General features: G+C 47.7%; 1 protein-coding gene across 1 annotated transcript in view; it reads right to left on the reverse strand.

Annotated features, from left to right (window-relative positions):
* LOC144098610 (uncharacterized) overlaps positions 1-26327 on the reverse strand; it is a 46715-nt gene extending 20388 nt beyond the window's left edge. The window contains exons 1-16 of the mRNA XM_077631390.1: positions 26097-26327; positions 18244-18307; positions 17074-17162; positions 15706-16034; positions 14050-14154; positions 13175-13474; positions 12021-12218; positions 9934-10114; positions 8895-9020; positions 7892-8079; positions 6618-6902; positions 5766-5939; positions 4878-5149; positions 3481-3733; positions 2241-2532; positions 537-739 (exon numbers count right to left, since the gene is read on the reverse strand). Of these exons, the coding sequence (XP_077487516.1) occupies positions 537-739; positions 2241-2532; positions 3481-3733; positions 4878-5149; positions 5766-5939; positions 6618-6902; positions 7892-8079; positions 8895-9020; positions 9934-10114; positions 12021-12218; positions 13175-13474; positions 14050-14154; positions 15706-16034; positions 17074-17162; positions 18244-18307; positions 26097-26190 (3153 nt within the window). The 5' untranslated portion in view covers positions 26191-26327. The remainder of the gene's footprint in view (positions 1-536; positions 740-2240; positions 2533-3480; positions 3734-4877; positions 5150-5765; positions 5940-6617; positions 6903-7891; positions 8080-8894; positions 9021-9933; positions 10115-12020; positions 12219-13174; positions 13475-14049; positions 14155-15705; positions 16035-17073; positions 17163-18243; positions 18308-26096) is intronic.
* Between the last annotated feature and the right edge of the window lie 217 nt (positions 26328-26544).

Raw genomic sequence — 26544 nt, forward strand, 5'->3', positions numbered from 1 at the left:
CCGTGACCAGTGGGGAGCCACACGCCTGCACAGATGTCTGGTGTGCCTTTCCACATAACATTGGTCACCTACCTAAGAGTGTGGAGCTCTCTCTAGAAGAGCTGTGAAGGCTACATGACGAGCGCCGGGCGTGTGGATGGAAAATATAAAACACATCTCGGAGGAATCAAACGAGATACCATAAGTTCTTGTGTTGTGTCTGCTCGACGAATACGGTCGTCCATCTCCTTAGTTCGGCCATCTTGTTTGGGACGACTTACACACGTGGGAAACCCTGCTTGCGGAATTTGAAACAAGATTCGCTATCGCTGTCGCGAGAAGGGTATTTAAATTGCACCCTGTTCGCGACAGACGAAGTTCTAAAGTACTTACCCATCGCGCAAGCGATGTCGTCCGACAGGCGTGAAGTATTTATTGTTCCAGTGAGCATGTTCGTGAAACGTCTCTGTTCGGTAGGATTGGGGCTGTGCTGATGCTACCACTCAAATCGTTCTCCTGAGAATAGTGTAAGAGGCTGCACGTGTGGCGCCACTCACCGTTTCGTCGTGCTGTGGCGCCCTTGCAGCTGCGCCGCTGGCCACCGGCACGATGAGGCTCTCCTCGAAGTTTCCCTTGGAGCCGTACGAGATGCGGCACTTGAGCGCCTTGTTCTTGGTCGCCGTCTCCTTGACGCGGATCATGACGGAGAACACCACCGTGTTCGGGTCCAGGTCCTTCACTGTGCGCATCGGGTAGGTGCCTGCGCAGACGACGGACGACCCGAGGCCCTCCGCCTTCCGTTAACGTATAGCAAAAATGCCTTTCCTTCCTTCTTAATAATTTCAGTTCCAGTTGGAACGGTAGCAATGAGCTAGTCTGAAGAAGTCTTACGAGGTTATTGGAATATATGGGTTTTTTTTTCTGTCGATGGCTGTATGGTCTGAGAAAAAGCCTCTGTAAGCAACATTCGCAATCGCTAGTCCGTAGACACGTTTCTCGCGACGTGTTTTCTCTGCTTTATTCACAATCCTTGCAAAGAAAGAATTCAGCGCTCAACTTGCATTAATAATTACTCTAGGTGATCATAATTTTGCCCAGGTAACAGCAAGTTAAATCGAGGCCGGTCATCTTGGTTGCCTTGACTTTTTTTTTCGTCACCATCCAGGATTGAACGAGAGCGGGCCTGATGGTGCCAAAAAATACACAGACTATCAATGGGATTCACACGACAGAGTATGCGTTAGCATTAGTGGCTCCACTGTGCGACCAATTTGTGTGGACGCACTGAAATCACTCACATCAAGTTCCTAAAGTTTCGGTTTGCTGGTTTAAACAGGCATCGCATAGTGGACACGAGTGCGACCGCTTTGATGCCGGCGGGAGAACGCTAAGTGCACGGCCGACCGCTTCAAAGAATGCATGAGAACTGAAGGCCGCCGCGCTCCGACTGCACTTTCCCTCTTTCCATCACCCCTCCCCTTTTACACCGCCATCTTTGCTTCTCTGATTGGCCGCCACGCCCCTCTTTTTCTATCTTCACGTAACTCCTCCCACCCGAGGCTTCAGACGGATTACATCATCATCAGCCTGACTACGGCCAATGCAGGGCAAAGGCCTCTCCCATGTCTCTACAATTAACCCTGTCCTTTGCCAGCTGCGCCCACCCTATGCCTGCAAAACTTCTTACTCTCATCTGCCCACCCAGACCAGCGGTTATCTTGCCTCCGCATTACATGTCCTGCCCAAGCCCAATTTCTTCCTCTTGATTTCGACTAGGAGGTCATTAACCCACGTTCGTTTCCTCGCCCACTCTACCCGCTTCCGGTCTCTTAACGTTACACCTTATCATTTTTCTTTCCAAAGATGCTTATTGCCAAGATAGCGGTTCTAATGTTATCGCATTAATTTGTTTAATTGAAATGTAGCACGAACACAACGTGCCTCGTAAAATTACCAGATGCTCACGCGAGGACACGATTGATTTCACTCGATGAAACAAAGCTTCACGTGAAAACGAGTTCAGTAGATTTTCTCACAGGGTGGTCAACTGTTGGAGGGAACATGAAAGTGTGTAGCGCAGTTCGCCGGAGCTACTCAGAGCGCCATATTTGTAGACTAATGCCCACAAGCAGCATTTGGCGCTCTTCTGTGCCCTCCGACAGGGGGGGGGGGGGGGGTGCCCTCCTGTATATGACGTCACCACTGTCCTTCCTCATGCAGTAGTAATATGGCTACAGGATGTAAGACGCGTTCCTCCTCACCGACGTTGGCGAGCGCCTGCAGGGCGATTGAGGCTCTCTTATTGCCGTCGTTGGGGTCGTCGTGGAGCGCGTACGTGGCCGGAGTCTCGGGGTCCAGGCAGGGCATGGTGTCGCCCACCGACTTGATCTTGAGCACGCACACGCTCACGTCGGCGCTCGCCGTGCTCACCTCGACCAGGTACAGGCCCATGGTGCGAGGCGGCACCTTCAGCACCAGCTCGAACTCGGCCACCATGCCCGGCACGATGGGCGACGCCCAAAGCGGATGGGTGTACGCGAAGATCGGGTTGTTCTGCGCAGGTGGCGAGCCGGTTACTAGGCCGTAAGTAGCCAAATTGGGCACTGGTGTGTACTCAGTCAACTTGAAATGTGACGACATTGCAACGAAAAGAAATTTTAGAATCTGTTTTATGCTCGTACAGGTCCCAGCTTGCGAACAAGTTGTGTCGTCTTGAAGGCCTTTTCACGTAAAATAATTGCTGAACCTGTTTTCACTTGATTTGACTTCATTTTCTCTTCTGTTGTACTTAGATCAGGCAATACTTCGATAGTGAAATAGCGAGTAGATGGTTCACAGCAATAAAAGCTGCATGTTCTGAACATGGGACACATAGAAGACGCGAAACGTGTTCTTAAAATATAGAACTAAAGTATTTTTAAGGTTTAATGGTTAGTGAAAATTATAATTTAATCACTATAATAGGATCAAATCAGCATGATTATCGGCGCCCCTTTGGACACCTTAATACAGATGCTAGCATGGCACTGTTCATGTCCTTTGAAATTTATTTAAGCGTGAATTTAGGAATGGTTCATTGGAAAATAAGTTAGCGGGTAATTCCAGCAGTCTATGCACTAGTATATAGACAATACGAATCCTATAGACAGTGTATAGACAACGTTTATTTCTATGGCCATACACTTTGAGTACATTTTTGTCTATACACAGTCTACAGATTACGAATAGACTAAAGGAAATACCCATAAAAAGTCAGTAGAGTTTATAGAAGCCTATAGAAAGTATATAGAAGGTCTATAGACCATTTTCTGCCCATCCCGATTGCTATGCTTCTAAATGAGATAGAGGGATGGAACTCTAAGGTTAACATGAATCAACACTTCTTTAATCGATTGGGTTAGTGAGTTTTTTATCTATCCAGCAAGGAGTACTTTTACGTAAAGTCTAGAAAAATAAGTACTCGCGCATTCACTGTAGGACGGATGGAAGAGGAAATCGCACCCGAAGCAAGTCTTTGGAGGGACCCCTGGTGGCGACAAACTTCTTCTCCTCGGTGAAGACACTTTTGCCGGCGATGGACATGGTGGTGACGATGCCGTACTGGGCCCCGTTGGCAAACTCGGCGTCGTCCTGTATGCTGGCCACGAAGTTGATGATCATCTTGCTCTCAGTCAGGTTCCCCAAGGCTTTGGGGATGTGCGACACAGTGCCCAGGGCCACCCGGGCGGAGTCCGTGTCTTGCCGGGCCGGGTTGCTGCGGTGGGGGAGATAGGCGGGTGGGAAGACAGCTGTCTTGCCTGATTACATCACTCATTGCACTAACTCTGCTCCCCCTCCCGCACACACAAAACACTCTTACTCACTCCACCAATTCTATCCTAAAAAAAACACTAACTACACTAACTTCATTCACACATTAAAACATACAAACACAGACTCCCCTAAGTCTTACAAAAAAAAAGAACTCGCTGCACTAACTCCACTACAAACACTCGCTCACTCCACTAACTCCATTCTCCGGTCTAAAAAAAAAAAACACTCAGTGCCCTAAATCCACTAAAAAAACACTTACTGCACTTAATCTATTTATAAAATGAAAAACTCACTCCACTATCTCCACTCACGAAAAATAAAAGACTCACTCACTAATTGCACAAAAAACAATCACTCACACATTACACTCACAAAAAACACTAATTGCACTCACAGAAACACTCAATAACTCCACTCGCAAAAAAAAAAACACACTCGCTCTCTAATTCCACTCAGAAAAAAAAAGCACTCCCCCACTAACTCAATTAAATAGAAACACTCCTTCGCTGCGTTCACAAATAAGACGCTCACTCATTCCGCTAACTTCAAAGCAGAAAGGCAGAACCATTTCAAAACATGCTAATAATAATAATAATAATAATAATAATAATAATAATAATAATAATAATAATAATAATAATAATAATAATAATAATAATAATAATAATAATAATAATAATAATATTTGTTTGTTTTTTTGTGGAAAGGAAATGGAGCAGTATCTGTCTCATATATCGGCGGACACTGAACCGCGCCGTAAGGGAAGGGATAAAGGAGGGAGTGAAAGAAGGAAGGAAGAAAGAGGTGCCGTAGTGGAGGGCTCCGGAATAATTTCGACCACCTGGGGATCTTTAACGTGCACTGACATCGCACAGCACACGGGCGCCTTAGCGTTTTTCCTCCATAAAAACGCAGCCGCCGCGGCCGGGTTCGAGCCCGGGAACTCCGGATCAGTAGTCGAGCGCCCTAACCACTGAGCCACCGCGGCGGGTCAAAACATGCTGGCTATTTTAACTGTACGCACGTATTTCCCATTATTTGACTCTCCGGCTTATCGTGCACTTAAGAAGAGGTCGTCTCCTCACAGTTTCGGGTAGCTGACGCCCTCCATGTTGACAGTGTCCCGCACAGCCTGCAGGCAGGGCATGGCGCGCCCCACGAAGGAGACGCGCGCGCGGCAGATGTGCAGTCCGGGCAGGCTCGGGTTGTTCTGGCCAGCCACGTCGACCGTGATGTTGGGGTGCGTCGATCCCGCCGGCATGGAGATGACCACGTCCAGCGCCACGGCGCCGCTCACGTACAGCTCCCGCCAGCCGACCGCGTCCAAGATCTTCACGTCCGGGTTGTACATGTAGCGCTGCGAGCGACGACGCCGTTCACGCTATCGCGCTCATGCTGCGCGAGTGAGAGCTTAAATACAGGCTACTGCGTTGAACCACGAGACTAAGCGTAATCGTGGTACTATCTCGTAGTTAGGTGACTCGCCACAGTTTCCATGGCAATCCAGTTAAGAAGAATTTTGTGGACACGAGTTTTTTGCAGCGGTCGATGATGAGGACGTGTCTGTGTAGCTATGGTACAGTGGTACGAGAAGACGACAGGATAAAAACGCACACATGAAAAGGGAAAGTATGCTGCTTTCCGAGAACATCAGTCCTAGCACAAGCTTAAGTAAAATGATCGAAATTCGAGCGCTGTAGTCTTTTATAACTTTTGTTTTTCGTTTGCATTCTGAGACTATGCTGGAGATGGGATTGACAAGAGTGAGTCCTTCTTTGATCGTGCTGGAGATGAACACTCCGCAACGGCAGGATTTAATGTCCGACCATTGTCCCAGTCTTCTGGTCCATGGAGGTTTTCTTGTGCTTATGTCTATGGTCCCTAGCACTAGTAGGCACCCGTGCATCTTTATTCCCTAACGTTAAGAAATTCCGCGTTAGAGTGCACGCCCGTTGAGGGTGTACAGGCCATACCTTAGGTTCGAGTGTGAGGGCTTCAAACGGGACCAGCAGGCCGTCGTCGCCCTTGCCGACCTTCATCTTGATGGGGAACAAGTTTCCCTCCTTGAGGCTCACGTCCATCGTGTAGTCCAAGTACACGAACACCTCCAGCACCAGCGTGTTCTCCTTGCCGGCGCCCACAGGACGCTGCGTTACACGGCACGCAGCTACGCGTCAAGGTATAGGATCGACTACGCTGAGGCAGCCAGTGCTGGTTGGCTCTGCAAGCCTCAAGAACAGTACAGTTGTTTCCTGTGACGATTAAGCTATACCGCTGCTACAACCACGGTGATCGCTTGCGAGATTTGTTGGGGACTAATGCGCTGTGCAAAAGTAAAATGAAATTAGAGCGTAAGTAACGCTGCTCTTAGACTTAGGCACTAATCTATATCGTCGCTGCATGCTAAAAAATTACAAACAAAAATAGTAAATCGTAGCACATGCTATGAAAAACTGGAAATATTTTAAGAGCGCACTTTGCTGCGATGGTCGCGCTTTATTCGACCAATCTCTCTGGGGCTCCCTCGTTTGTTTGTTAAACGAGAAACAACGAAAAAGTTAGACCGAAGTGAGTCACGGTAAGGAGTGAGGTTGGAGGAAGATAAGGGCGATAAAGAAATTCGTTGCTTTACAGTTACACAAGCCATAGGCAATTTTAGATCCCCACGAGAAAGAGGACTTTGTTCTGCTGTGAACATAACTCGGTTGGTGTGATGATAAAGATGATGATAAAGGTGAGTTGAGACCCTAACTCGCCAGTGGGCAGTTGTACAGCCAATGCGCCCGAGCACAGACGTCTTAGGAAAGGGAGCAGTCCCGGCTCACCTGCTGAGAAACGTAGACGCGCCCCAGGTCGACCACGTAGTGATCGTTGTCGAGCGTGGCCTCGGCTGAGCTGGTGTTCACCCAGGGAAGGTTGAAGCCGCTCGCCTCGAGGTCGAAGCGCGCCGAGCATAGCTGTAGCGGGCTCTCCGGATCGGCCTCCGCCACCACGCGCACGGCCGTGAAGCCGCCGGAAGTGACGTTCAGGTGGAGCGTGAACTTGAGCAGGCTGCCCAGTGTCGCTCTGGTAAGCTCCGTGACCGGAAGCACGTCTTCCACGTTGTACGTCTGCGTTTGTGGTCGCGGTGGTGTGCCTAAAGCGTACTGTTGCTACTCGCTTCAAACTGATCTCAAACGTTTAGTCACATGCACTTAAAGTAGCACGCGATACCACCCTTCCGCATCAACTTTACAGATGTGCATATCTGATCTACAGTGCCGACTAGCTATTCTAATCAGTTATTTATTCACGGAAATGAAAATTTATCGATAAATGACCGATACCTAATACTTATGTCAGGTCCTGGTGTTTCTTATAAGCGCATTCATGTCATTTAATAGCTCAACTTAATCCAGCTGTGGCAGGACAGGGTTAATTGGAGAGATATAAGAAATGCCTTTGACTTGCAGTAGGCGTAGTCAGGAAGATAATGATGAAGATGAATTTACCCGTTCCTAGAGGGCGCCCACCCACAACTCTCTCCACAGGAATAATGAAGCACACGCCACCGCCCGAGTTCTTGTGTGCCGGGCTCCGCAGGTGGAGACGTTAGAGGATCGCGAAAGTCTCATCACTTGTAAGGAAATACTACAACATTACAGATTAAGTAGAACACTCTATCCACAACGGCACAGGACACTGAATGAGGGGGGGGGGGGGAAGGCGGGGGGGGGGGAGTAGTATTTAGACAATTTACAAGTCAAAACTTTCCCCACACCAGCAGACTGCACAAAATTCATCCGACTATCTGCAAGAATAAGTGTCAATTTTGCGACTAATATTCCAATCTATACCACAAGGTCCAGGCATGCCAAAAGAACTCACACATTCCCAAAACAGAAAACGAAGCACAGTCTACACAGTCGCACCAAGCACTCGAGCAGTGGGATGTAGGAGCTGAGCAGCTCGGACCCCGAAAACCAGCAACGGCTCCCCAGTACGGCACTGCTGGCGGTCAAGTCCAATGGTGTCCTAGATTGAAGGACTCCACCCACAAATAATTCGTTGTAGATACAAGTTTTCCCTCTCCTCCTCCAGGGGGCAGCGCGGAACATACCGGTTCGTCGGGGTTGGTTTCGGTGAGGTTGACGTAGATGGGTTCCTTGTACATGACCTTGTTGGCCACGCTGATCTCGAGAATGACCGTCTTGGTCTCGCCCACGTACTCCGGCTTATTCAGCGCGAACAGAGCGAACGTGAAGCTTATCTTGTTGTCGTCGATTCGAGCCTTTTGGTAAATAGAGCCTGCAACAACACGCGCGCGCAACAAGTGAACTAGTTGAGACGTTGGCCTGGGCCAATTAGCTCATTCTTGAAAACGTGTATTTGCGCCAAAAATACTAGAAGAAACGAGGGACAGACATGTACTGTACGTGCTATATGTGTCCCTGGCTTGTCCCCGTCTCCTACAAATTAGTGCGGGCAATCGTCCGTCCTAGTATTTGTTGAGACTGCAGTTAAACGAGCAGGCTATGAAGCGAGATCTCTCAACAGAGATGACTTCCTAGTCGTTTGATGATGCTGTCGACAACTCCTTGGTGTGCGAGCCAATATTTAATTAAATCTTTGTAAAAGGACATGTACTCGGTCTGTGAAGTGAACTCTTAAGATTACACTTTCGCGAATTAAAACTCGTGTGAGAACTCAGGTATCGGTTGTTTAAAATAGAACATGTAAGTTTAATTTTCAAAACGACCTCAACTATTAACCACTGTTCTAATAGGCAATGGGACCAGAGAGAAGATAGAAAGTGTGCCCCAATAAGAGCATTTTCCTTCTTTTACTATGTCCAGCACTGAAAAGAAAACGTACTTCGCTGATCCCGCCAGAGAGAAGATAGAAAGTGTGCCCCAATAAGAGCATTTTCCTTCTTTTACTATGTCCAGCACTGAAAAGAAAACGTACTTCGCTGATCCTGCCTCTACCATCTATATTTTTGAGCGAGCATGATCGATGCATTATCTGCATGCACACCACAGAAGGCGGCCAGTCTATTACAAACACACGTTGTCTGCACAACTGAGAAACTCAGCAAGCCAGAAAGGAAATAAGACAGTCACCCGTGCTTGTGATGAGGCCCATATCAATCTTTGCGGCGCTGTACGTTTCCTGGGTCGCTGACGGCGTGAGAACCGTCTTGTAATGGTTAACATCATTGGGTATGGCCCTGTAATTCTGGCTGAACTCTGAAAGGAAAATTGCGACGCCATCAACAAAGCGAAGCAGAAACCTATCCTGTGTGTCGGCATGCGCTTAGATTGGTGCAAAGCGAGCCTTTGTGCCTTGTGGTGCAATGTAAACAGGACCAACAGAGAAATGCGTACCTGCTGCGTACGCCCCTACACATGTGCTGTACTCGTGCAGTGTATACAAGATCGTCTTACTTCTCCCCCATCTGGGTATCTGTTGTGTTTTGGACTACCACTTTTAAGGATTTTTAGGTCCCAACGAATTACTGTTCTCACCAGCATGCAGTTAAAACAATTAGCACTGGCTTAACTTGGCCTAACCCTGGAATTCAGCGAAAAGCAAGGACGGTTGTTAAGCGTCTGAAGCTCGTCCAGAGCAGCACCGCTACACGCTCGCGACTGCCATTCTATATATACCCACACGACCACGTGGGTATGACGTGGTATCACATGGTCTTACGACACCCCCATCGGATGTAATCACGTGACATCAAATCACCCCATTGGATGTTCTTAAAATCGAAGGTCAATCCAAAGGTCACCCAATGTCAGAGGTCAAAGTTCAAAGGTCAACTAAAGGCCATGGGTCAAGATCAGGCGTCAAGGGTTCGACATCATAACTGTGCCACATATGGGCATACATGCCTAACATGGTTGGGCTCAAGGTCGTTCAAGGTCATTCTCTGCCTACGCGACGACTGCTTTACCTATAGCGTAGTGAAGCTTTTCGCTTCAAAACAAAGTACATCTTGCCTACCAATACGGTAGATTGTTTTGAACTCTATTGCAGCTTTTGCCATCAAACACTGATCAGCTCTGACCTTTCCTCAAGCGGTAGGCGGTGTTCGGTGCTACATAAAAGGTTCCTCAGCACGAGCATTCGAGACGACCAAGCCGCGAGCACCCTCACCGGTGACCCCCAGGTTTCCGACCGCGAGCAGGTCCTCGAGGTCGGTGGGCCCCGTGACGGAGATGGTGACACGGTCCGAGCGCAGCTTGAGGAACATGTCGACGGTGTAAATGCCCGCACTGTCCAGCGCGATCTCGCCCGGACCGCTCACGTCCACCTCGAGCTTCTTCTCGTCCTCGTTCTGCGACGCGAGTCACGTGGTACGAGAAAATATACGCACGCGTTCGACAAGCCCTTTGAATGCTCTCGACTTTAGGAATCTCCACGTACGAACCCACTGCCCCCTTACCAGCAGTTTTCTTCGTAGGTGTAACAAGTATGCTCCCACAACAACATGCACGCATTGTGGAGTGCATAGTAAAAAAAAAACAACCGGCAGTGTAGGTCAAATGTTTTTTAGGGGAATCCCCCAAGGTGGAGTAAATTTGTAATAAGGGAGTAACAAGGAAGTAAGGGAGCAGCGTTCGGGTGGATGCCAATGAGTGATTACTCCCTTATTGCAAATTTACTCCGCCCAGAGGGATTCCCCTAAAGAACATTTGACCAACACTGTTCCCGCTTCGAGTTATTGATCAATTTGCTCTCGCCCTACCATAAGCTTGCTGTCGCGATTAGCTCAATTGCTAGAGCGACTTCTCCGGTGAAGCGGTGGTCCCGGGTTCGAACACCAGACCAGGACGAATTTTTTTTTAACTACGAAGTTTCTGAGAAAGCTGTGTAGTTTTCTTTTGTAGCCGTTTGGTTGCGTTCGGGTTGATGCCAATGAGTAATTACTCCCTTATTACCGGCAGTATAGTTTCACTCTATTTTACCTGCAACGTGTCGGTAGTGATTGTAGCGCTGGTCGCGCTTTAGAGCAGTAATGCAGCGTGCACAAGTCATAAGAGAATACTGCAAGGAACCATACTATCTCTATTGGCAGCTAGACGCATAAGTTTTCAGCCCCCTAGGGCTTGCGCTGGTTTGTAAACACCCGCCTTGTATAGTGTTGTATTGAGTTTTACACTGCATGCCCCCTAAACCCAAACTTACTCTCGAATAACACAAGCAGATCGCGAACTATACCAGCCTCAGCAGAGGAGACACGTTGTAAGTGCGTTGGGAGAAAAGACCACCCTAGCGCCAGGTAACATGGTGTTATAGCAAACACGTTATCGTTCTCTCGAGACCTTGGTGTGTTTAAGGAAAGACAATGCACATGGGGTTCCGGAAGGCGTGATTGCCATACGTGAGCGCAAAGTTGGACGGCAACCTTTCCCTAGTCTCATTTCATCGTAATATGCCGTGGGACAAAAAAAGGGCGTATTGACAATAAAAAAAAGGCACCAAAAAATCCTGATGCAAGCTGTGCTTCCAAAATGTGCGGATTTGCCCCTTTATCACGGCACTGGCGAAAAGCCGGAAGACAAGTGGTGGCTCAGTTTAAGCGGCTTCCAATGAATACAAGGTGTGCTGCATCCTGGTTACGAGATGCCAAGCAGATATATGTCGAATAAAGTCCGTGCAACTATGCTGCCGCGAAAATGTAAAAACATGACGAGTGTGTTGGCGAACGACGCAAACTCACTGCCTTGTTTCCGCAGTGTCCACAAACACTGTTACACTATATATGTAGAGTAAGCGACGAAGTCTGAGGAATTAGACTTAGAACCAAGTAACGTATCCCTAGATGCCAGGGTACGGACGTTAGGCAAGCAGATAACCTGCCGCTGAAACAGTTAAATCTAAAAGCTTCTAAAGTAAATGTATGTATGACAACGCTAAAAAAAATAAATAACGTCGAACCTCGCTATAACGAAATAGTGGGTATAACGAAGAATGACGATTCCCCTTGGAAGCTCGGTGAACAAAGCTACGGCTATAACGAAGTAATCACTGGGCCCATTTAATTTCTTTATAACGAGGTTCAGCAGTACTGGCAGGAAAAGAAACCCATTAATCGCAGAGCACACTTATAAAAAACAAATATGATAGCTCTGCTTGTACATGCATTGGAGTAGTATGAATAATACTAGGAGCCAAAGGAAGCTGTTCAGGAGTGCTGTTTACGGCATGAAAATGTAAGTGCCGAACTTGGCGAAGCTCACCGCTTTCGCCGGGTTGACGGTGACCTCGGTCTGTCCGACCCAGACGTACGTCTCAAAGTCAAACTCGGCGCCGACGGTGACGTAGTGTGTCTTGGACGTCATGCGAGTACGCACGGCGGTCACCGAGAAGCGAAGCAGGATGTTTCGGCTCGTGTCCGGGTTGATGATGTTGCCGAACTCGATCACCACGCGGTCGTACTGGGTGGAAACGGTCGAGGTGAGGACAGCGATTCCAAGATGAGCATCGCCTGCCGCTGAGCCTAATGGCCGATTCATTATGATTGCATGCCACTGTAGCCCGGGGATTTCATACTGTTCTAGAGCCACTTCCATCGGGGGAACATGGAAAACAGGGCTGCTCTTGAGAGAATGAAATGTTGTGTTTCTACATCGATCAGTCATTTTAGAAGACCACCGGTCTTACGACCGTACTGATAATCCTACCAGAAGAATATTTAGCACAGAAGCTAGATTTAGGGATGTCAGTAGTTTGAATAGGTGGTGTCCACAGCCACACTATGTCTTACAATGCAACGAAAGAGCTAACGATGAAAATAATATTTTTGTAGGGGTTATCGCATCGGACGATTCAACAACCAATCAATCAATAAGGTGGCCTGTGTTAGCCACAGGGAGCACAAGCACCCTTTTTTTGCAGTACGTACTACGTGCAGAACAGGTAATAGTATAGAATTCCAATAAAACCAACCCATGAGGTACGAGCATATTTTCATATATGCTTTATTTATTTTTTTCGCGGAGAGATTCTTAATCACTAGAGGTAACACGAGAATTTCAATGGCCACGGCTGACGCCATTCTAACGTCAGTCGGACAGAAAGAGAAAAAAAAATCTCCCTGCCAATTAACAAGCTCCACCCGACTTTCCTTCACAATTCAAATGGTTTATAGCCAAATGAAACTTTGTCGCCAATACAACCTCTTCCCTTCGAGCTGACGTGACATCACTGCCGAGGCAGATAGAGAAACTCTAAACAGAAAGGTGTAAAAAGGGAGTATAAGCTGTCCTCTAGCGCCCTCTTTTTTATAAAAAGGGAGTTGTTTAGAGGACAGCTTACTTCTCCTTTCACTCCCATATGGGAGTATTCGTGCTTGGAGTGCGGTGTGGGAAAGGAGGGGAGTCGAGACACGCACCACATTCTTGATGGACTCGCTGAGTATCATCTTGGGCGTGGGCTCGCCGACGCTGAACGTCATCTCGGGCGGCAGGTCGGCGCGCACGTCGAAGATGGCCAGCGGGGGCACGTAGTTCTCGGCGATCACGTCCTTGGTGAAGATGTCCACGAGCAGGTCCAGCCTCTCCGTGGGCGGAATGGTGATCTGCAGCTCGTACTCGAGCACGCGGCCCAGCTCCATGGCGGCCGGATCACCACTCACGATGTTCAGCTTGAAGTCGGTGCGGTAGTTCTCCGAGTCCGTCGCCGACGGTGGCGCCTGCGTTCGGCATCGGTCGTGGCCGATGCAGGCGACGCATTTTGACAGAAGCAACCGAAGAGAACGTGGGAAAGGTAACAAAGCCCGTCCGGTGGGCTTCTTTACCCAGTGCTTCTTTACCTTATTTAAACGCACAGTGTGGTCTCGATTTCTTGTAGCTTCCGAAATTCCGGAGGCTCAAAACTTCGACTCTTTAGATACTTGCAAGCGGGGTTCGGTGAAGTGCGCAGGAATGCAGGTGTGCAGTCTAGGTTGAAATTCTTCGGCTTAGGGCCGCATCGTTTGCATTTCAGCTGTGCAGCGGGGCACTTAGGGCAGTCCTGTAAGCTGTTAGCTTTTCTTTGTAGCCGTATAGTTGCGCTTTGGGGGATGCTAATGAGATAACCACTCCATTATTACCAACTTATTCGTCTGCTTTCCCGCTATGTTTGCGCTCTTTAGTTCAAAGACAGTTGCTTTGCCACAGCAACTGGCTAGGCTTATTTCCTTCTGACATAAAAGTGGTCAAATTCGTGCAAGCAGGTTGCAACGCTTTCGATTAGTGCTAAGTGAAATATGTTTGATAGTGTTCTCACCTGCCGCTTCGTGCGATTGTGAAGATGACTGCCCTTGTCGATATCATCGGTGAGCAGGTGACTGTGGTCGTCGTGGTCTTCGGCTGTGTCCAGGTAGAAGGTCACCTGCGCGACAAATATTAAAGAGGTTCGAAGCAGAAAGGCCCGCGTTTGACATGAACTAAAGACGTCCTCGAGAAATCGACATAATGCTGTTGAATTGTTTACATGTACAGTACTCACGGATTGAAATAGGACATTCGGAGCGCTAGCCTTGCAGTGCCACGCAGGCATGTGGTAAACCACAGGCCGGCTCATTGGCTACTGGAAGGAACAATTCTGCTTTGTAGATGTTCTCCCTCTCGCGCCATACCACAATGCACCACCTTGGTTCCATGAGCGTCTACGGGCGGCGCTCCATGAAGCGACGGCCACGCGCTCCGAATGTCCTATTTCAATCCGTGAGTACTGTACATGACGCGTATATGGATTAACTATTGGGTAGGCTATTATTGTCAGCATTCCAATGTAAACGCTACTGTAAAGAAAACCTTAGCTCTATTGATGCTGATTTAGAGTTCAGAGCGTTTGAGTGCTTACCGGGACAATAAAAGTACAACTCCTGGTAGACAAAACTCTATTTAGAAGTTGACGTGTTAATAGAAATAAAAAAGTTTAGTCCCCGAAAGAAAACAAACCTGGTGATCACAGCTAATTAGAAGCCTCTTAAACCATGCATGCATGGCTGCCTGTGACGCAACAAACCGTGAATTTTTCTTTTCCTTTTTAAGTCTTCCACATTCAGCATCGTCGTTCAGTCTGTTTTGCTCCTTCACCCAAGGTGCAGAATTCTTTGATGTCTAATTAAAATTCACGCCTTTAGAAATGTTTTTCGGGTCCACTCTCTTCTCTTACCACGGCTATATTTCAACTCGCTAAAAATGATAAGCGCTGTCCCAATTTAATCCGACGGCAGGCAATCAGGGACGATTTCATAAATCTCTTCACATTTAAGCACTGCTTGTAAACAGGCGGGCTCTTCGCAGCAGACATGCTCCATTCGGAGAATTTCATCTTTTTCAGGAAATTTTAGGTGTAAAATTTGATGAAAAGGGAATTAACACAGCTTTTCAGAAAATTTTAAGAAGTGTTATTTGGGCGTATTTTTTCTTCTAAATTACTGGATTTTTTAAAACTGCTGAACAAAGAAAGGGCCAGAATTAAGGACTTCTGCTCTCGTTAATGGATTTTTTTGTTGCGGCATGAATTATAACTGCTCCGTTGTAGTATTTCCAGTTATCGTGACTGGACCACCGGTAGAAGCCGCCGTCCAATCACGATTCGTTTTTACAGGAGGACAATTTCATGACACCCTGTCCTTGATTGGCTAACGCCATCTCTAGCTTCGACAGCGCAGCACTGCTTCCTTTGGACGAAGTACAAGAGGGGGGGGGGGGGGAAGGAAGGTGATGACGGTGGGGGGGGGGGGGTCACACGCTAATTCGATGAGGAGTTGGGTTTTTGACTAATAAGCAACTGAAGCCATTATGTTCCTCCAAAGACAAAGTTTATTATACTTATCCTCCTTATGCCTAAAGCACGATCAACATCTAATAGTCTTTTCTTTCTTAACTCTTTAGAAAGGGTGAGAAAGGCGACATGTTCCGCTCTGCGAACCTGCATGGTCGAGTCCGGGTCGGTGTCATTCTCGAGGCTGCCAGGTGACCAGGCACCCAGGGTGACAGGGAAAGGCACTCCCTCCACCAGGTGGTGCGGGTCGTCCAGTGTCACGTGTCCCGTAACGTTGTCCACCGAGAAAAGCTGGTACCGGTTGCCGGCCACGATGCCGTAGCTGGTCACGGCGCATGCGCACGGCTCACGGCCCTCACACGTGTCCTCCAGGTCACGGTCCCGTGCCGCAGCACGGAACACGGGCCGAGACACGTCCGGCTCCGAAATGGCCACCACCTCGGACCGGGTTGGGAAGGACGGCGGGTACAGGTCCACTGGCGAGGGTCATTGTAACTAGTTAGATATCATCGAGCTATACGCGTAATCGCCTATCAACGTTGGCTACTTTCTTTGTTACTTATCGCCCGCACGGACGTACATAAACAAAAGTAGGGAAAAGAAAGACAGGGATAGCTATACGAACGAGAATGGAGGGAGGTTGGCCACAAGCTGGTTGTTCTAGCATGTGCTTTAAACTAGGGGTTGGGGGATGGGAAAGGGAAAGAGTCATTGAATGGCAATGAAGATTGAAGACATGTGCAAGTCCTTAACGCAAGCTAACTGTACTAGCGGGTCTCTTGATAGCTGGTGGTCAAGCCTCGGGCTGTGTAAAAGACAGTTAAAGAACGGTGACTAGGCACGTAGAGTTGCACGCCGGTAGGGGGCCTAATGTAACGTACGCACTCAAAGAAGAGAAGGCTCTCCATGAAATAGTAGAAGTCTTTGCGGACGTGTGTAAAACTGTTTACACGCTACTCGCCCAAAGGAGGGAGAGTAAAGGCATTAGTAAAATGAGTGAAGAATGCGTACAAAAAAAAGAATAAAACAAAATAGTGGTCGTTCTAAACTTTCTCAGAAAGTTAAATATCTTGAAGATGCAAAAAAAAAGACAAATTTCGAAGCTCGTCGAAGCTTGAAATAGGCGTGCATGGATTCTAAAGTGATTTCGAACGTCATAGGCATTTGATCCTGCATGTGCATGTGCATGTAAAACACATTGGCTTTGCTTTTTTATACGCTCAGCTTAACTTAAACTTAACAACTTGTTGTTCAAACATGCTCGTTCAACTATATACGTCTGATTCTGGGCTCCCGTCAATGCGTAGGAGCTCAAACATAAGCGACGCACAAATGCGTCAAAATTTGTAAGTGACTTTTTCTCGTATTAGCAAAAGGAAGAGTTCTAAATTTTGAAACCAAACAATGGCAGTAGGAATGTTGGGCGCCGGCACTCACTTTACAGCTCATGAGTAATCAGTCAGTTTTCGTCTGCAGCAGCTCGTGTACAAAGACAAAAAATTTCAAACTTCTTACCAAACTCGTCACAAGAGTCGCCTTCCCAGCAGGGCTTGCAAATGCAGCGGCCAAGCCCATCGCAAGCTCCGTTGACGCATGGCATTGTACTAGGAAAAAAAGCGCGATAATTATATAATAAGTATAGTAGAGGCGTAATTACTTCGTTGTTGTAATTACAGTAATTGAGGTGAATATACAGTGGCTCGTGTTCATTACATTGATAATACCAATAGACCGAGAAGCGTGCATAATAACGTGCGCAAGCAACGAGTCGACATTTCCCACATTGGCTTTCAGCTTTCTCGTCACCTAAACTGGGCGCAAGGATGGTAAACCTCACTCGAATGCATTGTAGCCGCGACTGTCTTATTGCACGTAAATACTGGTAGGACCAGCAGTCCACCACTGATGAGTCTTTCACATTAAAGTTAACGCCTGTAAATTTGTTACCACAAGTATGACCGCTTCTTTACCGTGTGTTACGAAAGACAGTAGCCAACGTAGAGGCAGCCTTTTGCAGAGCAGCAGAAAGCTTATAAGTACCGCAGGGGATGACTGGGGTTTTTGTTTTGAAGAAAACAAACTGGGGCAGAAAACCTTGCGCAAGGCTGACGTCAACTCTGTCGCTCCACGTGCGCTGCAGAAAGAGCATTTACCACGGTCTAGCTTGCCCCAGCTTATTAGCAACGCCTAATTAATTAACCACATGACTTGATCCTAGTCAAGCTGGTTCTTTGCAGGAGTGGAGTGCTTGCCGGCAGACTGTAGTGGCAGTGTTACCATGAAAGAAAGAAAGAAGGAAAGAAAGAAAGAAAGAAAGAAGGAAAGAAAGAAAGAAAGAAAGAAAGAAAGAAAGAAAGAAAGAAAGAAAGAAAGAAAGAAAGAAAGAAAGAAAGAAAGAAAGCATACGAAGCTGCGCAAACTGGAATTTCCACTCACACAGCGCCTCTCTTCAGGCGCCGTTAAAATGTGATAATGTGAATCTCGCGTGCTCTCCCTAACACGCCATGGCGTAGTTCGCGTGCCTCACCGGAACAAGCGTTGACGATGCGGACAAAACTGTTACACAGGGGGCGCGCGTGCTGTCGGTGCGGCTGCGCAGTGCGATTTCGTAAAGGCGCTGATGTAATGCGATGTAAGTGTGTCGATGCACATGGAATCAGCCGTCCGCACGGCAGCATCGCTTACACTTTGCAGTCGCCCTCCAGGCATCCCTCCACGATCCTGGTGCAGCTGCTGCCATCTGCTGCCCCTGCGGTAGTGAAAGAAAACATCAGTGGTGTGAACTGAAGCACTGAATTTTCAGTATAAGATTCGACAGAAGAAATCACGCAGTTTAGCCGGATCTACATGTGAGATCTGAGGCAAACGAGCAGGGTCCTGAGATAATTGTGCGCTGACGCGCAACCTTATAACTGGTCTACTGGGCCTATTTGTCAGCATTTCAATGCCATGTATGTACACTAGCACTCTACCCCACGAGGAGGAGGAGGAGGAGGAGGAGGAGGAGGAGGAGGAGGAGGAGGAGGAGGAGGTTAACCAGAAGAACGGCCGGTTTGCTACCCTGCACGGGGGGAAGGGGTGAGGGAAGAAAAAAAGATGAAGGAGAAAAGACAGTTGCAGGAAATTAAAGTCACTATGTAAAGTCACAGCGTTCAGTAGTCACAGCCTATCCTGCAGGCCACCAGTCTTCAAAAAGCGGAGCAGTGCCTTGGAGGCCTTCACCGCCGACGACCACCGCGGCCAGTGGGCGAGAATCTTCGTTTCCGTCAGTGGGCGCAGGTCTAGATGCTCCAGTGCACGGCAGAGAGACTGTATTTAGGCGCTGTAGGCAGGGCACTCACAAAGAACGTGGGCTATTGTCTCATCACACCACAGATGGCACATGCAGGGCTGTCAGTGAGCTAAGATGGCTACACTGTGTTGTTTCTGATTTCAACGCGAATGTATTGCAGAGGCCGTATTCTACAAGCTGTCCGTTTTCCGTAGTCTATTTCGCTCCCATTTGGTCCTATGTCATTGGTCACTCAGATATACCCGTGGCTTTCAAGCGTCTGTGGGAGGCGACCCACCCATTGGGTGGTTGGGGACCGGATTTCGCCATTGGCTTCCATTGGCTGTGATACGCAGCAAATGGTGAGGTCCGGTCTCCAGCCACACAATGGCCGGGTCGCTTCCCACAAGTGCTTGAAGGCCGCGAGTATATCTGAGTGACCAATGACAAAGAACCAAATGGGAGCGAAATAGACTACGGAAAATGGACAGCTTATAGAACACGGCCTCAGGTAGTGTTTTGAAGGGTCGATTTACAAGTGCCTCAGGGCAACTGAGGTAGGGCACACAAGCTACCGTAAGGCAGCTTGCACTGCCTCACGATTAAGACCACTAGGACGGACTGATTCTGCTGGTGTCAACAGAATCTGCTAACGTCTGCTTATGCTAGCTGAGCCGGCACACCGCTTAGTAGGAAGAGAGAAAATGAAGCTCAAGGTCGCATGCGTAGAGGACCATCTGTAGGTTGCAGGCCTCGTGCGGAAGGAAAAAGAGAGGCAAAGTGAAGCTCATAAATGAAAACAGGGCTGGGAACACATGAAACCCAAGCATTATTGTTAAGGGGCCAAGGAGTTCTCAGCGTAGCAGAGTAGATGACACCTCAAGGCACGAGGTGAGGAATTGATCCTCTACTTGCTCTGCCTCAATCTACTCCAGGACTCGTTGCTACCCGTTACACATTCAGGATCGCAGAGAAGCCGGTCTTCGGTCTTTTTTGGAGAGGTGTTCCGACGTGTGGAATATTACACGAACGGCCTCCTGGACATAAAACTCTATAAGGACACTGCAGAAAAATTCGCCCAAGTTTTGTTCTTAGTAAAAATACACTGTTTGGCTCTTTGTGCTTAACATGATCTCTGTTCGGGAGAAAAAACGCGTTTTCCGGAAAGGACTCCGTGACCACTTTTTAGAAATGAAGGAGGGTGTATCCTAGCCTCAGAGAGCCGCGTAAAAATATGTTGACGTCATCGCATTTTGTGAAAATGGCCGGTGGCCGCGATACCTGTAATTCATTTTTTTAAAGCCTTGTTTTCAGTCAAAGCAGTAATTACAATGCGGTAATCTACCAACACAAGCCAATCTGCCTCCAGTGTCCAATAAAACGGAAACTGTCTTCAGCGCCAGAAAATTTCCTGTTTTTTTTTTTTTTTTTGCGGGATGCGAAAGGGAGCTGAGTTCTTTTCGGGCAAATTTCATCCCTTGATCTATTATCTAGTAGCTGCACATCTCAACGTGTATTTTATACGCGCACACTTCGTAATGTAGCTACTAACCCTGTCTATAGGCCTTCTGAATTCACTACATAGATCCTTCCAGGAACACATCCTTCCAGATGTGTTCACGCACACATCTCTAAAAGCATAATAATGACCACAAAATTTACGTACACTTTATTTAAATCCCGTTTGCACAACGGTGGTCCACACAAGATCCATCCACATAATACCCTAATACATATGCATCGACGTGGGTCGGGAGATGTGATACGCAGAACTCGCTACCGGTGGTCTACTACGCTGTCAGAGTAGGTACGAAGAGAAGGAGACATAACCGGTGGTGTCAGAGAACCGGATGGAATGAAGGGCCGAGGAAATTTGTTTGTATAATATGGCCACGGCTCGCATAAAGTGGGAATAATTGGAGGTTACTTGGAAGCCAGCCTTTGTTCTGTGGTGCACTCAACTACGACTATGTGACAAAAATCTTTATTTGGCTCCCCCCTTACGAATGCCTTCGGGTTTTTACGAAAAAAAAAATGAAATGCGCTTGAAATACGATCACATATCTATATGATACGAGCGCTACGTCGTCCTCCTTCTGTCTGACCGTGTTGCAGCGCTTCTTCGAAGATGAATCCCATCGAACTTACCCAGCTTTCCACCCTACTGCAGATGCTGATGATGATGAGTACAGGGACAAGATATGTTTATTGCTAGTGAAGCATTGCAAATGCATAGATAAGCCTGCTCACACAAGCCTTGTTCGCGCGACTACGCACACTCTGCAAATAAACGCTATCAGGCAGAAAAATTGCAGCAATAACTAAAATACATAGTGGCCGCCATGTCTGGAACACGTACCGCGGTGCAAACCTGCGCTTTTTTCTAATCCGCTTACCGCCGCCTTCTGTAGTATACACTGTGGAAGCAACACTCAGAGATTGTGCCCGTGACGTCACGCCCACATCATCTAAAAGAAATGATGTCCCCAAGACATTGAATTTATTCTTTCTTCCGCACTTGTCCGGCTCAATAAGCGTTAGTATCACTTTTCGATACCTGTACGCTAAAGAAAGAGAGCAACGGGTAGTCGCGTGCTCATCGATCTAACATTAACACAGCTGCAGCCCGGCCGTCCTTCAGGTGCCCTGACCTTGAGAAGGAGCCTCTGCCGGGGCCCGCGCGTTGGGCTGCGTGCGTGCTTGCGGCAGCGCACAAGCGTCATGCTCGGAAGACCGTCGCGGCCATGCTTCAGTCGGCACGCGCGCCGCCTCGACTGCCGAGCAGCAGCTCTCCGCAGCACCTCTCTGCTTTTTTTTTTCTTAGCTCCCCCTCGATGGCAGCCTGCTCCATCTGATTGCAGCGAAAGGGAGGGGGCGAAGCTAGGTGTTCGGAAACAATCTCGAAGATTAGTTCTTTCTTTCTGAATAGCTGCTTGCGTTCCTTGTATCTGCTCCTCGTTGCATTAGCTGGCGGAGGTTTTCCGTGATCGGCACCAGCAAGCGCCTGCGCGCGAAAACAACGCTCTTGATTCAGAAAACTTTCTGGACGCAAAAAAAGAAAGGAGAGAGCGATGTCGATTTACTATTCAAAATAATAATTTTTTCGAATCTCATAGTTCCGTACAGATATCATTGGTTTACAGACGCATATTGTTGTTTACTTTGGAATACTCTATGAATGTGCCCCACGGTTCAATTGATTTCTGTTGGCAACCCTTCGTTTGCGACGTAACAAACGTTAATAGCAGGTTGCTGCCCGTTCCCCGCGCTGGCATTAAGTAGTCATAGGCATTTTATAGACCCTAGCCGCAGCAGTGGCTGAGTGGTTATGGCGCTCGGCTGCTGGCCCGAAAGACGCGGGTTCGATCCCGGCCGCGGCGGTCGAATTTCGATGGAAGCGAAATTCTAGAGGCCCGTGTACTGTGCGATGTCAGTGCACGTTAAAGAACCCCAGGTGGTCGAAATTTCCGGAGCCCTTCACTACGGCGTCTCTCATAGCCCGAGTCGCTTTGGGACATTAAACCCCCATAAACCTAAACATTTTCTAGACCAAGTCATCATTTTCAGTCGTTATCTCAGTCATTCAGCGCGCATACGAATGTTTTTTTTTCCAATAATGTCTGCGACGTCATCGCTGCGTCAACCAGAGCATCGTCCCTGGCCGTGAACGAACTTTTGGTTTCGCTTTGTTGTTTTCGTTGTTTTAAATTAGTCTTAGTCGGTATTGTGAAACAAGGTTGCTTGTGCCGGAGACAGCGGACTATGTAAAGAATGTGATGGAATCATTAAAACAAAGTGTTGGACAAACCCTCGGAGTTAACCTTGAAGCTCTGAATCTGTGTAAGCGGAATGGCAATTTGCCGGGCTAGTTCGTGTGGCTTCATTTTGAGCCAGCTTGAACATTGGGACGTAGGGAGACACACAGAACACTAAAAATTTATTTATAAACAATTAAAAAAATCGGTATATATGACTGTAATTTTTGCATTTTTTTCATTAAATTTGAAAGTTAGCAATGTGTTCTGTGTGTCTTCCTACTTCTCAGCATTCAGGCTGGCCCCAAAAATCTGCGTAAGGTTAGGAGAACCCTTGTCCTCACCTTTGGAGAACTTTTGGTCTATAGGGCTGCACTAAGGACCTCACTGCACAGGTGAAAAGCAAACCACGTTGTCTAGTTACTTTTGGAAAAGACTCCATTGTGTACTGTAGGCTCCATGCTACCTTAACGTTGTCAGCGTACTTATATCGACATTTGTGCTTGATATAAGCTGCACCGTTTTAAAAGAAAGATAACACGGACATCGCAATGAGCAATAGATGTTACTCACTTAACCCTTTAAAAAATGTTTACTGAGCTTCAAGTCTCCACAATAAAGCATTGACAGGTGTAAATGCTCCATCAAATATAGTGAATCGGGGCCTCGGGTATCAGAGCAAGATGTTTTTGTCGCATAACTCGAGGTTTCGCTGCGATTGTACTCCGCTTATGCGACACATGTAATGAAACATATAACCATAGAATCAAAGAACCTGTCAAAAATAACGAAGTACAAGTGACTGTAGAACACACCGAATCGCTGAACGAACGTTACATTTGTGTCCAGCAAATTGGTGAGCCTGCGCAGAATTTATGACCATCCAAAGGTGTTTGCAGTCTGATTAGTTCTTTTCACCACCACAGTAAATGTTGTAAAGGAACTTGCGCTTGAAAGTACTTTTCTGTACGCTAAATGTTGTACAGAAAAGTGTGTGCTTCAGGTAATCAAGCTCTTATGAAAGTGAAAATACACTGACAGATTTTCACTGTCAGCAGTGCCGCAGAACGGGACAACACTTGTTCTGTGTCAGTTCTGACACATTTTACGGCATATTTAATTTCAAAAATTCAGTTCAGAGCCACGTAGATCAAGATGAACAGTTACTTGCGTCAATACAGACTATCGTTAAGGACTGAGGTTCAAAACTTGGCGTTGATCAGCGTAAGCACATTAATGAATATATGAAAAATAAACAACGGTACTGGCAACTTGATCGCGAATTTCTCCATTTAATACATGAAAATAACCCTGGCATTAACGCTCAGGGCTACTGATTACGCAAGAGAGGAGGAAAGGATAATTATGTGAGAAACTCTTAACGTGCAGTCCCACAAGTACAGCAAACTAGCCGCAAAAACAGCAAACTTTAGGCAGAGCTTCTGTGAGTCAGACCGTTTCAAACAACATGTAACAAATAAAGTGGCCAATGACCTTAAAATTAAAGCACTTCAAGGTTTCAGCAGCTAACGACACTTGAAAGACCTCTCTACGAGTATACAAAGGGCCGAATGTGTAGTACGCATTCATTCTTATTAGCTCTAACGTGGACACTACTTGACGGCATTACAGAAAGTCACCTGGATCCACCTTGTACTATAAAAAGTCACACCGGCATAAAAGTACGCTTCCTGGTAATAGGCAACTTGCACAGTTGAATTTAACACCTAGGTCTCGGTCGTAAAGCGTAGACCTGGTAGGCATTCGTTTCGCACCCTGTACGGTGTGCTAAGGCAGGCCATTTCATAAACCATAGCGATTCACTACTACTATGGGTGCTGTGGCTGGGCAGCACGCAAGTTTCCAACGGCCGGAAACTAAGTCGCTGATATATTTGTGAAACTACCAGCGAAAGCAAACGGCGGTGTGATTCTTTACTGCCTAATCACGATCCCAAAAGGCGTCTCTTCGCGATGAAAAATTTATAATAACCAAAAATATCACTGTGCATTTCTTTGTCTCATCGGTGGCTTAGAGATCGCTTAATCGCCGAGATGAATCGTTTGCTATATGCCCCAAGAGTTGCATGCAGAGGTACGCTTGTGTTTTGTTGAAATATCCCCACTTTGTAATGTTTCTTCTCTTTCCAAACACACGACATCGAAGATGGAGGGCCGGGCTGGTCGATGTTGGCTCGTTCTGATGCAGTGAACAGCAGGTAGGACAGTATGAAGGCAAGGAGGATGGGAAGACAGGCCGTGCTTGTCTTTTCTGCATTCGTGTCGTTTTCCGTGGGGTTGCACCTTCAAAATATAAGGGCATTCGCCCTCTCTCAAATGCTCATCTATTTTTTTGTTCTCAAAATGCAAAAAAAACAAAAGAAAAATGCAAAAAGTTTTGCAAAACCTGGCCTGCAGAGCCACGTCCGCACAAATCCTTGCACTATCCGGCATGCACTACGCAAGACAGAAACATGCGGATGCTTCCATGGTCCTATTTAGCGCCCGATCGAACCTCGCGGTGGGTTGGAAGAAGCAGGGCGCGCAGTGGAAATGGGCATCGCTATCGACAGCTAACCTGGAAATAGTTCGAACAAATCGGCCGTAAAAATGGAAACGTACGCGCCTATCTCGGTCTCCTGACCCAAAAGCAAATCCTGGCTACGGGCCCGGAAGAAGCGTATTTTTGCGAATGGTTTTTCACCAGACGTACCGTATAAACACGGGCTCCTTAACATGTTTCGTTTTCCCATTTCGCCATTGCTTTCTTTAATCTAGTGATTTCAGACATAAAGCTGTCCGATCCATGGCAGACTATTATAGTTTTCCCTCGACGCCGCCCCTTTCTGAGTGGATTGCTCCTGCTGCACACATTTTTACTGCTACCTGCTGCAGTAAGAGCGCGCCATGGCCGCACCACTGGTTGGCAGCGTTTTCTTCCCTTGGCCGAGCTTGCTGATACACGTACGTTGTTGCTGTTTCACAGATACTTTGCTGCTGTGGCTGTGCAAGACTGGTTCGACGCGGTGAATCCCGGTAAAAGGAAGGTAACGGCGTCCATCTTGCAGCGTCAGAACTGTTGCTCGTTCCTCATTCTTTATTTCCAGAGGAATCCTTCGGTATTGCCATCGTTCGGAACATATTCTGAATCACTACAGGGAACATTCTTTGCCAAATATATACACAACGAACGACGCTTTTAACTAGAGCTCACTTTGGATAGTAGACAGTAGCTTCTGTGGCAGCCTCTGCTCAACCAAGCATATGGAATCTGACGGCAACTATGGATCTCGATCTCTAGACCTTTGTGATTCCAGGACTGGCACAGAAGCTTAGCCACGCAACGTTGCAGCACCTTGTCGCGCATTCAGATTGGCCTGCATTCTTTTCAATGAGGCTGCGTATCTTCCACGTCACCAATAGTTAATATTAATAGCAAGCCAGCAGTGAAAAGAGCTTGAGAACCACCCTTTACCCGGCACTGCGGGACGGAAGGAAGAAAAGGTGACTCACCGAGGATGTCTTGCGCCGAGGCGAACTGTAGACACTCCTTGGCGAAAAGCAGGCACAGGAGCAAAGCGCAGGTAAAGCACCGCGAGGTGTCCATCCTGAAGCGGTGCACAACCCCACTGGGGACGGGTCCGTGGCGCAGCACCCTGGCCCTTGCCTGTTGCCCCGGTGACGGAGCGCCCACTCGGTTCCCGTCCAGTGCATTCCGCGACGTGCCCTGCCTGGCATTGCGACGCTGCCCACGCGCTGAGCGCACTCTAATGCTAAGAGCCTCCGTGAGCTCTCAGCCTATTAGCCTGTCTGAGATAAAGAACGCAACGGAGCAATATAGCACGAGAATAGCAGCATGGCGGACCTCGTGTCGAAGGTGGTTCTTTACGGAGACTGACACTGTTCATGCGGTATGGCTCGACGTCCGGATAAAGGGCAAGGAATTTCAACTACAGTGGTG

The sequence above is a fragment of the Amblyomma americanum genome, chromosome 7 (assembly GCF_052857255.1).
Source record: "Amblyomma americanum isolate KBUSLIRL-KWMA chromosome 7, ASM5285725v1, whole genome shotgun sequence".
NCBI classification, from domain to species: domain Eukaryota; kingdom Metazoa; phylum Arthropoda; class Arachnida; order Ixodida; family Ixodidae; genus Amblyomma; species Amblyomma americanum.